General features: G+C 53.4%; 1 protein-coding gene across 1 annotated transcript; it reads left to right on the top strand.

The window, feature by feature from the left end:
• Positions 1-1,240: 1,240 nt before the first annotated feature.
• RAB42 (RAB42, member RAS oncogene family) lies at positions 1,241-2,698 on the top strand (the record flags this gene model as incomplete). Its single annotated transcript, XM_079696700.1, has 2 exons — positions 1,241-1,479; positions 2,275-2,698. The coding sequence occupies 2 exons, from the start codon at positions 1,241-1,243 to the stop codon at positions 2,696-2,698; spliced, it is 663 nt and encodes a 220-aa protein (XP_079552826.1).
• Positions 2,699-11,117: the final 8,419 nt, after the last annotated feature.

The raw sequence follows: 11,117 nt of genomic DNA on the forward strand, positions 1-11,117 counted from the left end.
ACAACAACAGCAACACTGGACAGACTAACACGTACTCACAAGGTTGTGTAAGGAGGAAATGTGATGATACGATGGTTTGCATTAGTGAAAACTGCTTCCCACTGCCAATTTGCCACAACAAGTTAAACTGGTAACATCCACCCACAGTGGGATAGTGGGATTAAACCAACAGACAAGCTGTTTGGGACCAACCAGAACTCCAGCCTTTAGGTCCTGGGTGTCAAGAAGGCCAGACTGGAAAGAGTGGAGTACACCTTGAAGGCAGATGTACCTGCTTTACCCTTGCCCCTAATCCAAGTGGGACCTGACCACTCAGCCCTGGTCCTTTGGGAACTTGCTTTGCCGTCCCCTTTTGTGACATCAAGGGGTCATGAAGAGTGAGACAAATCTGGATGTGAGGCCCGGCCCTACTGTGACCTGAGACGAGCCACATATCTGAGCTTCAGTCTCCTCAGCTCTATAATGGGCACACTCTGGCCTTCTCAAAGGGTTGCTGTCCCAGAGCATAAGGAACTGACCATCTCACCTCATTAATGCTAGCTGTCCCGTCCACAAGCAAACTGCACTCCCTCTGGAATTGCAGTGGTCTGTCTGCTGCCTGTGTGCAAGTCCCTCTCTGGGTCCCCTGGGGCCCCGCACAGGCGGGAGGGGAGGAAGCAGTGGGTGCTGTTGAACATTGACCCTGAGCACTGAACGGGAGGCCCCAGGCCAGGGCCACTGGGGCTCCAGGAAAGGGGCACCTGGCGGGGGGGAAAGAGCACCTATAAACCAACTTTCTCCAGGGGTTTCTCCGGGCCCAGCGGCAGCAGGGGCCCGGCTGGGGGACTAATAGAGAGTGGGGCTGCAGAGAGAAGCCACCCCAACGGATGAATACAGTGGACGCTCTGGCGCTGTGGCCAGTGCACGTTTGGTTATCGGTCCTCCCTAGTCCTTCGCCCCACATTATCTAGGTTAATCTCTTCATCCTTGAAGTAAGGGTTATCATCTCCATTTTACAGAGGAGGAAACTGAGGCTCGGAGCAAGGAAGTGACTTGTCCAGGTGTTTCCACCGGGCCCGGTGGTTTCCTCGGGGTCCGGCCCCACCGCCCCCCGGGTGCTGAAGACGCCCCAGGTTCTCCAGTCCCTGGTCTGGGTGGCTCAGCGGACGCCCTGAGGCGGGGGCGGGGCCGGGGCCCTGCGACTGGGCGGGGGCGGGGCCGCATAGTTGGTGGCTGGGCCCCGGGAGGCCAGACGACCGACATGGAGGCGGGGGGCTGCCGCTACCAGTTTCGGATCGCGCTGCTGGGGGACGCGGCCGTGGGCAAGACGTCGCTGCTGCGGCGCTACGTGGCGGGCGCGCCCGGGATCCCGGAACCCGAGCCGGAGCTCGAGTCGGTGCCCACGGTGGGCGTCGAGTTCTACAGCCGCACTCTGCAGCTGCCGGCCGGGCCGCGCGTGAAGCTGCAGCTCTGGGACACGGCGGGCCAAGAGCGCTTCAGGTGCGCGGTGGGTGGGAGGTGGGGCGGGGAGGGACGAGAAGGGGCTGGCGTGAGGGGCCTCTGGCTGGGGCGGGGTAGGCCTGGTCCACCTGGGCATGGGGATCCCTCAGAGGGGTCAGCCTCAGTGGCCCAAGTAGAGATCTGGGGGTCTCTGCCCCGGGCCTGGGTCCTTCGCTCTTGAGTCCTTCATCCTACACATAACAGCAGGTTGGGACTTCCCTGGCGGTCCAGTAGTTAAGAATCCGCCTTCCAACGCAGGGGGCACGGGTTCGATCCCTGGTGGGGGAACTAAGATCCCACATGACTCCTGGCGCGGCCAAACAAACCAAAAAAAAACAAAAAACAAACAAACAGAAATAAAGACCTGGCGCCCGCCCTAGAGGGATGTTCGATATTGAAACTTGGAAGCATGAATGACCTGGGTGCTGAGAGAGCCCACGGGAGGGCAGAGAGGGAGGTGTAAAGGAGATGTGAAAGGAAGAGAGATTCATGTTGGCCATGAAAGATGTGTAGGAGTTTGCCAGGCAGAGAGTGGGGAAAAAAAGACCTGCGATCAGGAAAACATGAGGCTTCCTCCAGGAATGGAGGAATGGTCAGGAGTGTATGGGAATCAAACTGCTGACTAACTGGGGAGCACACAGTCACTTGGGAGAGACAGACACGGGGAAAGAGAAGCACAGGGCAGTGTGAAATGAGCTTTGGGGGTATGAGGCAGTCAGTGTACGGAGGGCGTGGTTCTGCATTGGGTGTCTTGAAGGTATAAGCCTCTCCCAACTTACTCCCTCCCACCGTCAGGTGCATCACCAGGTCCTTTTACCGGAATTTGGTGGGTGTCCTGCTGGTCTTTGATGTGACAAACAGGAAGTCCTTTGAACACATCCAAGACTGGCACCAGGAGGTCATGGCCACTCAGGGCCCTGACAAGGCGATCTTCCTGCTGGTTGGCCACAAGAGTGACCTGCAGAACACCCGCTGTGTCTCGGCCCAGGAGGCAGGGGAGCTGGCTGCTTCCCTGGGCATAGCCTTCGTGGAGACCTCCGCCAAAAATAACTGCAACGTGGACCTGGCCTTCAACACCCTCACTGATGCCATCCAGCAGGCCCTGCAGCAGGGGGACATCAAACTGGAAGAGGACTGGGGGGGTGTCCGGCTCATCCAGAACACCCAAATCCCCAGGCCCCCCAGCAGCACACAGCACCCGGGCCCATGCAAGTGTTGACTCTGGGAGGGAAAGGGTTAAAGCAGTGTGGACCTCATAAGTGCTGGTGAGATGGGGAGTGTTAGTATTTCTCTGGAGGGCATATGGCAGAATCTATCCTGAGAGTTAATATAAACAGTATCCTGGTACAGTCTTGTCTCCTGGATTTGGGGGTCTCAAGAGCTCAGCCCCTTTCTACTAGAAAGATCTAAGAGGCCAGATGTGCAGCTTCCTGTCCTTGAGCCTGTTTCCTCCATGGTCAGAGGAACTCATAGAAGACCCCACCTCACAGGGGGTCGTGGGCACGAATGAGATAATGAATGGGCTACGCTCAGCCAGAGCCCCCCACACAATGAGAATCGAATGACAAGAACTGTCATCACCGCTCTTTCCCCCCTTGGCCGGGATGTGGCCATTTCTGGCAGCGTCCCTGGGCTCGGATGCTGAACCACTCAGCGTTCGGACGCTGCTGCACAGGCAAGGACAGGTGCGGGGAATTTCAGGCTGAGCCAGCCTTGGAGCCTCCTTATGTCCTCAGGTTTGGATGAGAAAGTGTGCCCTCAAACCCAGGTTGCTACCCAGTGCCCCTACTCCAAAGCCAGGGACTGGATCTGGATCTGAGAGGCAGGGATGAATATGAACAGCTCATCTGTTGGGCACACGGCGGACACTGTGATTAGCCACCAAGATCTCCCTTCAGGGCTGAAGAACCCATAGCCTCCTCCCCACTGCACCTCCCAGCTGCTGGGAGTGCTGCCTGGTGGTGGAGTTCAGTTTAATCTCTCTGGGAACTGCCCACCCATCCGGGGCAGCCCACAATCCAGCGTCAATCTATTGGGGGACAGAGGCACTATTCAAAGGCCTGGCCCTCTTGTCTCAACTCTAGACAACTCTGAAGGAAAAACCCAGCTTCATCACTCTCCGTGGGGTCACTTGAGGCCACTGTTACGACAACATCACAGCTAAATTCTCGTGCTCAATCCTTTCTTCCCTTCCTCCCCTCAAGAATCCCCTCGTAAAAGTCTGCACACTGAGTTCCCGCTCAGAATCTGCCTCCTGGGGAACTTAAGCTGCAGCAGAAACTGCTAGGCACAAAATGTCCAGCAGCAATGCAGGAAGGCTTTATGGAAGGAAGGATCTCAGCAGGTGTAGAGGGGGTATCTTGGGGGTGTCATTGTGCCAGCGGGCATGGGCAGGGCATGGGCAGTTGCCACAGCAAAAAGAGCACAACCACTTAACTCACTTTGCGACCCGGGGCCAGTTACTCCACCTTCTTGAGTCTCAGATTCCCACTCAGTAACCGGTGTCTGCCTCCTCTTTTTAAAGCATCACTCATCCTTCTGACAGTCTTGCAAGGTCTGCTCAATTATCCTCATTTCGCAGATGAGAAAGCTTGGGCCAAGAGAGGGAAATGATTTGCTTTAGAGTACTTTATCATTCCTTCAAAAATGCTTTAAGGGCTTCCCTGGTGGCGCAGTGGTTGAGAGTCCACCTGCCGATGCAGGGGACACGGGTTCGTGCCCCGGTCCGGGAAGATCCCACATGCCGCGGAGCGGCTGGGCCCGTGAGCCATGGCCGCTAAGCCTGCGCGTCCGGAGCCTGTGCTCCGCAACGGGAGAGGCCACAGCAGTGAGAGGCCCGCGTACCGATAAAAAGAAAAAAGAAAAAAATGCCCTCCTGAGGGCTGCCCACTGTTCAGAAGCAGGCGCCCTCTCTCCTGGGAGCAGGCCCCGCATCCAGTTTGCCATCACCGTCATGGTTCAGGCCCCGCAGTCTTTAGTGTAGATTGTACCACCCCTCTTGAGGATCTCAGGCCTGTAGGGTGTGATTTAGCATCCACATTGCCCCAGGGGATCTTTTTAAAATACAGATTTGACCTGCCTGCCCCCCTCCTAGAATCCTTCCCTGGCTCCCCATGCCCACAGGGTAAAATCCAAACCCTTTCCCCCCAGTCCAATCTGATCTGGTCCTACAGCATCTCCACACCCTTTGCCCAGGTTCCCAACCACCTGCAGCCCTGGGCTTTGCACATGCTGTTTCCTTTGCAGGGAAGGCCCCAACACTTTCCCCTCTCCCTGTATTATCTGATCTGCCTGCAGCACTCAGAAAAATATCACCTCCTAACCATCGCATTATCCCAGCTGCCAAAAACAGGGCAAGTTTTGCCGTCAAAACTGGTTTTGAATCTCAGCTCTACTATGTACAGTTGTGGGACCCTGTGGAACTCACTTTATCTCTGTAAGCCTCAGTGGACTCATCTGTAAGTTGGGGATAATAATACCTAACTCAAAGGTTTTAGAAAGGATTAGAGGACAAATCAAAGGCAGTACTTGTCACACCCTTGTCACACACAGGAATTCACAAGATGGAAGTCCCCTTCTTCCCCTGAGGGTTTTACTATTAATCACTTTTAGGGAATAGAGACTACCAAAGTACACACTTTGGGGAAATAACAAGGATTCCAGACTCTAACAAAGCTCTTAAAAGATCCTGACCCCCTTCCAGAAATATGGGCTGGGCTCTGCTTTCTTACCAAGAGTGGAGTTCCAGAATCGTCCCTTCAGATCTATCCCCAGGTTATTCTGAGCAAGCAAAGCTAGCTCTCCAAGGCAGCACCCTGGCCAAATCCTCCAACCATAGCAGCATGGACAAGGTCAGGCTACCTGGCCTCCAAGGCTTTCCATAGGCTGCTTCCTCAGCCTGAAAACCTTGCAACCCAGGCTTGAATCCATCTCCTTTGCCCTTTAGAAGGAACAGAGCCAAAAGTCTGCCACCCATGGGACCCTTTCGGACAACCTTGCCTGCTCTGGGAGCCACTGAAACCTAGTGGATGAAGAGGGAAGACCCATCCTACCCACACTGCACAGGCTGGAACGGAAGCAATCTAGGTGGGAACCCAGATCTATCCTCTGCCTCTGAGCCTCAGTCTCTTCATGGTAAAATAAGAATGAGTCCTACCTCACAGGTTTGTTAGAGGATTAAATATGACAACGTGTGTTAAGTGCCTAATAAATGTTAAGTTCCTTCTGCCGACAAGCCCCCTCTGTGTCTTTCATGTGCCCTTCCCGTGCCTGGAATGACCTTCCTCCATACCTGTCAAAACTCTGTTCACCCTTCAAGGCTTAGTCCAGCCTAACATATCAGTTCCTTCTCTGAGCCTTCAGGGCACTAACTTGAGTTGGCTCTCTTTGCGGATTTCAGGCACTGTTGTACCTTTTTTTTTTTTTGTGGTACGCGGGCCTCTCACTGTTGTGGTCTCTCCCGTTGCGGAGCACAGGCTCCGGATGCGCAGGCTCAGCAGCCATGGCTCACGGGCCCAGCCGCTCCGCGGCATGTGGGATCCTCCCAGACCGGGGCACGAACCCGTATCCCCTGCATCGGCAGGCGGACTCTCAACCACTGCGCCACCAGGGAGGCCCTCTGTTGTACCTTTTTGCCCCACTAGAGGGTAGCTCTTCAAGGCCAGGGCTGATTCCCTTGGGGAGGCTGCCTTGGGCAGGGGAACACAGGGCTTTTTAATACCATTAGGGAAAATTTAAAACATAACCAAGAGTAAAGAAACTAACGCAGATGTAGAGAACGGACGTGTGGACACCGGGGGTGGGGTGTGGGGGGGGAAGGGTAGGGTGGGATGAACTGGGAGATTAGGCTGGACATAAATACGCTACCACGTGTAAAATAGCTAGCTAGTGGGAACCTGCTGTATAGCACAGGGAACTCAGCTTGGTGCTCTGTGATGACCTAGATGGGTGGGATGGGCGGGTGAGGGAGGTCCAAGAGTGAGGAGATATATGTATACATATAGCCGATTCACTTCACTGTACAGCAGAAACTAACACAACATTGTAAAGCAATTATACTCCAATTAAAAAAAAACTAGTATAAAGTAGTTTGAAGAACTTCTTGTACTCATAACTCAGCTTCAATAAATACCAGCAGGAATGGCCAATCTTGTTTCACTCTCCCTTCTCTTTATGAATGTTATTCTTAGGATCCTGGCCCTGGAGGGGGAACTGGTGCTTGGTCTGTGGTTGACAGGTGTGGGAGGATTTCTCTAGGGCCCCTGGCTGGGACATGTCCCATGGAAGTCCCAGTGTTGGGAGAGGCAAGCCTCACACTGCACAGCCCTCCCTCCTGTAAGTACAGACCTAGGGCTGGGACTCAGGCCAGCAGAGAGAAGGAAGGACATCCTCGCATATGGGGGCTGTGGCCTGCCGCCCACGGTCTTTTGAGCTACACCTGGGGACCTCTCAGGATCGGTATAGGACCAGGGCCTCTATTTTGGGGAAGTCCTGCTTCTGTCTTGAAGGGACTCAGTTCTGCATGGTGGTTTCAAATGGCACTCTGTCCCGGAGGCTTCACTAAGCCTGGGTCTGGGCATATCCTGGGGAGCCTAGACCCAAAAGCCCCTGATTGCCTTTGGGTTCTGGCTCTACGTCTCTCACTGCAAGTCTGAGCCAGCCCCAGACCACGTGGTTTATGCTTCGGTTCTGGGCTCGCTTCTCCTCCTGGCTGGTCTCCTGCACCATATGGATCCTCTCTGGCAGTACCAGTTCCACATCCTCCTCCTAGGAGACCCAAATGTGGACAAACCATCCTTGCTGAGACACTACGTGGAGGGCATCTTTGTCGAGGGCGTCGCCCAGGCAGTGGCAGTGGACTTCTCAGTGCCCTTCATGGAGGCAGAGCCTGGGGGTCCAGCTGGCCAGGAAAGGTCACCACCCACCCCTGAGGGGGAGAGCCCACCCATCAGGAAGAGAAGGGGCATTGGTGGCCATGACAAAGATGAACTCTGGACCAAGAGCACAGGTCTGAGTCCTGGTCTACCCTGTGACCACAGGCAGGCCACATGATCTCTCCAGACCTCAATATCCTTACCTGTAAAATAAGAGGCTACACTGGGTGACCCCAGGGGCCTTTCCTAACTACAGGGAACTGTGAGAGCTTAGTCCAGCTCTGTCCTCCTCCTCCCTGCTTCACCTCATGCAAGAGGGACCCTCTCCAGGATGGCTTCCTCATCCCAGATGGCTTCTTCTGTGTCCTCAAAACTCACCCCCGCTTTTGTGACCACCTCCTACACCTGCCTTTTGGTTCATTCTTTCTCAGGAAAACCTCAAGCCTTATTCCTTTACCTTTAGTCCAAATTAACTGCAGCCAACTTCTTGGCTGGTCCCCCTCCTGCCTGCTTCCAATTCCACTGGCAGCCAGAGCAAGGTTTTTAACATGTAGATATAATCACGTCAATCCTCCGTCTAAAACTTTACTGGCTCCCCATTACCTGTGCAGTGGTTTTCAAACGTTTTGTTTATATGCCTGCTTTTAGCATCAGAAGCTTGTCAGATGGGATCTTTCTCACAGCCCTGAAATCCTCCACAATTAAAAGAGAGATTGCTGAGGCTGAAGAGAGGTGGGAAGCCCAGAGCCAGCCTGCTGGGCCTCCCACACTATGTACCACCTCCCCCCGCAAGACACACACATGGCAGCCTCCAAAGCATGAGCACTGGACCCCATCACTAGGCCTGAGGGCTGTCCACCCCCAAGCTTACTCTGCTCATCTCCGGCCATTCTTTCCTCATGTGGCACCTTGTGCTTTAGCCACAGTGATGCAGTGACTTCTTTACACCTCCGGACCTTTGCATGCACTGTCACTCCCACCTCTGTCCCCACAGGACTTGGTGAGATAGTTTAGAGCACAGTTAAGAGTGCAGGTTCTGGAGTCAGAGGGACTTGGTTGAAATCTCAGCACCATCACTACTACCTATGTGAACTTTTTTTTTTTTTTTTAAACAAAGGCAACTTTTTCTTTTTTAAAATTAATTAATTATTTTATTTTTGGCTGCGTTGGGTCTCCGTTGCTGCGTGCGGGCTTTCTCTAGTTGTGGTGAGCGAGGTCTACTCTTTGTTGTGGTGCGCGGGCTTCTCATTGCGGTGGCTTCTCTTGTTGCAGAGCACGGGCTCTAGGTGCGCAGGCTTCAGCAGTTGTGGCACGTGGGCTCAGTAGTTGTGGTGCACGGGCTTAGTTGCTCCACGGCATGTGGGATCTTCCCGGACCAGGGCTCGAACAGGAAAGAATCCACCTGCCTGGTTGGCAGGCAGATTCTTAACCACTGCGCCACCAGGGAAGTCCTACCTGTGTGATCTTGAGTAAATTACTTAAACTCTAAATTTTAGTTTCCTCATTGGAAAATGGGATTAAATGAGATATTGCAAACAAAGTGCTTGACAAACACTTGTTTCTTCAGGTCTGTTGGGAAAACAAGCTTATCCACAGAAGGTGCTTAGCATAAAACATGGCACCTAATAAGCACTCTTACCAAGACCCTCCCAACACTGGAACGCACGAATTCACCAGCCCTGCCACCCCATGGGCTCCTCAGCATGTATTAAGTCCTACATGTGCTCAGACTGTGCTGGGCTCTGGGAATCAGGTGGGCCTGGTTACTTAGCAAGGTAGAGGGCGTTGTGCCCAGGACGAGGGGCTGAGCTGCCCCGGGCACTGAGTCAGAAGACTCCCCACAAATCACCAGGTGACACCCGCTCTCCAGTACCCCCACCTCCAGTAACCACTTAAACAGCTGTCGGATTTCCCCCTTCTCTCCATTTCATCACAAATACCTCAGTCCAGGCAACAACCTTCTCAGGAACCTCTGCTTCCACAAATGCCCTCTTCCCCCTCCACTGTCTGGCCAGAGTGAGCTTTTCAAAACAACCTGACCGATCATGCTTCTGCTTAAAACCCTTCAATGGCTCCTGCTACTTTTGGGTAAAGGCCACTCTTTGCTGGGGCCTACGAAAGACTCTGCAGGACCTGGCCCATCTTGCCTCATCACACGGCATCGGGGCTGGCATATGTGCAGCTCTCTCTCCTTGAAAGTGATCCCCACGCCTTCCCCTGGGTTCCTCAAATTACAGCTCTACAGCTCAGACGCCCTCCCCAGCCCTGGGAGTCTCTTCTTTGCAGCCCTGGTCATGGAAGCAGTTTTCCTTTCACTCAGTGGCAGGTCGCTCCCTGTTTTCATTCATCATTGCAGGCCATGCCTGGCATGGGCAGGGGCAGAGCTTATGAATACTCGCTGAATGGACAAGCCTCTCGGTATACATACAGGACAAGAGGACTAGCTGGATGAAGCCATTCACCTGTCACGCAGCTGGTCAAGAACTGAGGTCTTCTGACTCTACCTAGCTCTTTCCATTAAACTGCCCTGATTTCCGTCCCCTTCTGTCCTCAGTGGAGGATTCAAAACTAATTCTGGATTCCTTCCTGGCTGCCGAGGCCAATGACTCGCTCCTACTGCAGGAACTTGGCAGGAGGCCTTTTGCGGCTTGGTAATCACCAACAGAACATCATTTGAGAGCGTCCCCCAGCGGCATCGGGAGGTTCTGGAGAAAGCAAAACCCTCCAACATCCTCTTCCTGGTGGTAGGCCACAAGAGTGACCTGGTGGTTGAGGGAGAGGTGATGCCGGTGAGAGGGAAGTGGGCTGCCTCTTGGGGCGCTCACTACGTTGAGAGCTCAGCCGAAAGCAAGGGTGACATCAGCACAGCTTTCAAGCTGCTCACTCAAGAGATCTAAGAGCTGTGAAGAGAGGGGTCATGGAGCCAAACCCAGGGTGGGAGTGAAAAGCAGGGTCCCACCACAGACCAAACCTCAGGAGGCAGAGGCCCAAAGCACGGCAAGGTGGATGTATCCATGCTGGTGGCCCCTGGGTGGAACAGCTACACTCCCTGAAGCCCACGGAACCCTCACAATCCACAAGGGCTCTGCCAGGAACATAACAGGATGATGCTAGGTGCCACTGAAGGTCATGACCCTGAGGTCTCAAGGGGCCTGGTTTCCTCTGCACGATGGTAAAAATACTAGGATCAGGGACACCAACAACTAAGAACAGAGAGAAACTTGCACAGAAAGGCCTTTCCCCAAGTCTACTGCCATCCTTTCTTAGAGTCAAGGATGAACTCCAGAAGTTCCAGAAGAGCAGGTCAAAAAAGGATTTCCCCAAATCAGGATGCCTCTTCAGGTTGGGGCTCATGAGAGAAGGTCACCCTGCTCAATTCTTATGGCAGACAATCTGGACTAAAAGTCCTACTGATGGTAAGGCCTTCCTTGGAGTAAAATAATGGAAAAGTTCCTGGGTTTTTTCCTCCATCACAGAAATGAATAATGGTGCTGCCATCTGCTGACTAGAGAGCTACATCTAGCCTTGCTTACCCTCCTCTGGCATTTCAAAGGCTGTAAGCCATGAACCCTGTGTCTTTCGATTAATAACTTCTTTATTCTGGAAAAGCAAATGAAAGTCATATTCATATAAACACTGACATTACAAAGTACAGGGAAAAGGGGGAGGGAAAAGGAAACAAATACCTCTACAAATCCTGCTAATACTCTCTCACCAAACAAGACCATAATGCTTTTCCCCAATTCAATCACTTATATAATAAAC

Source organism: Hyperoodon ampullatus, assembly GCF_949752795.1.
Source record: "Hyperoodon ampullatus genome assembly, chromosome: 2".
NCBI classification, from domain to species: Eukaryota; Metazoa; Chordata; class Mammalia; order Artiodactyla; family Ziphiidae; genus Hyperoodon; species Hyperoodon ampullatus.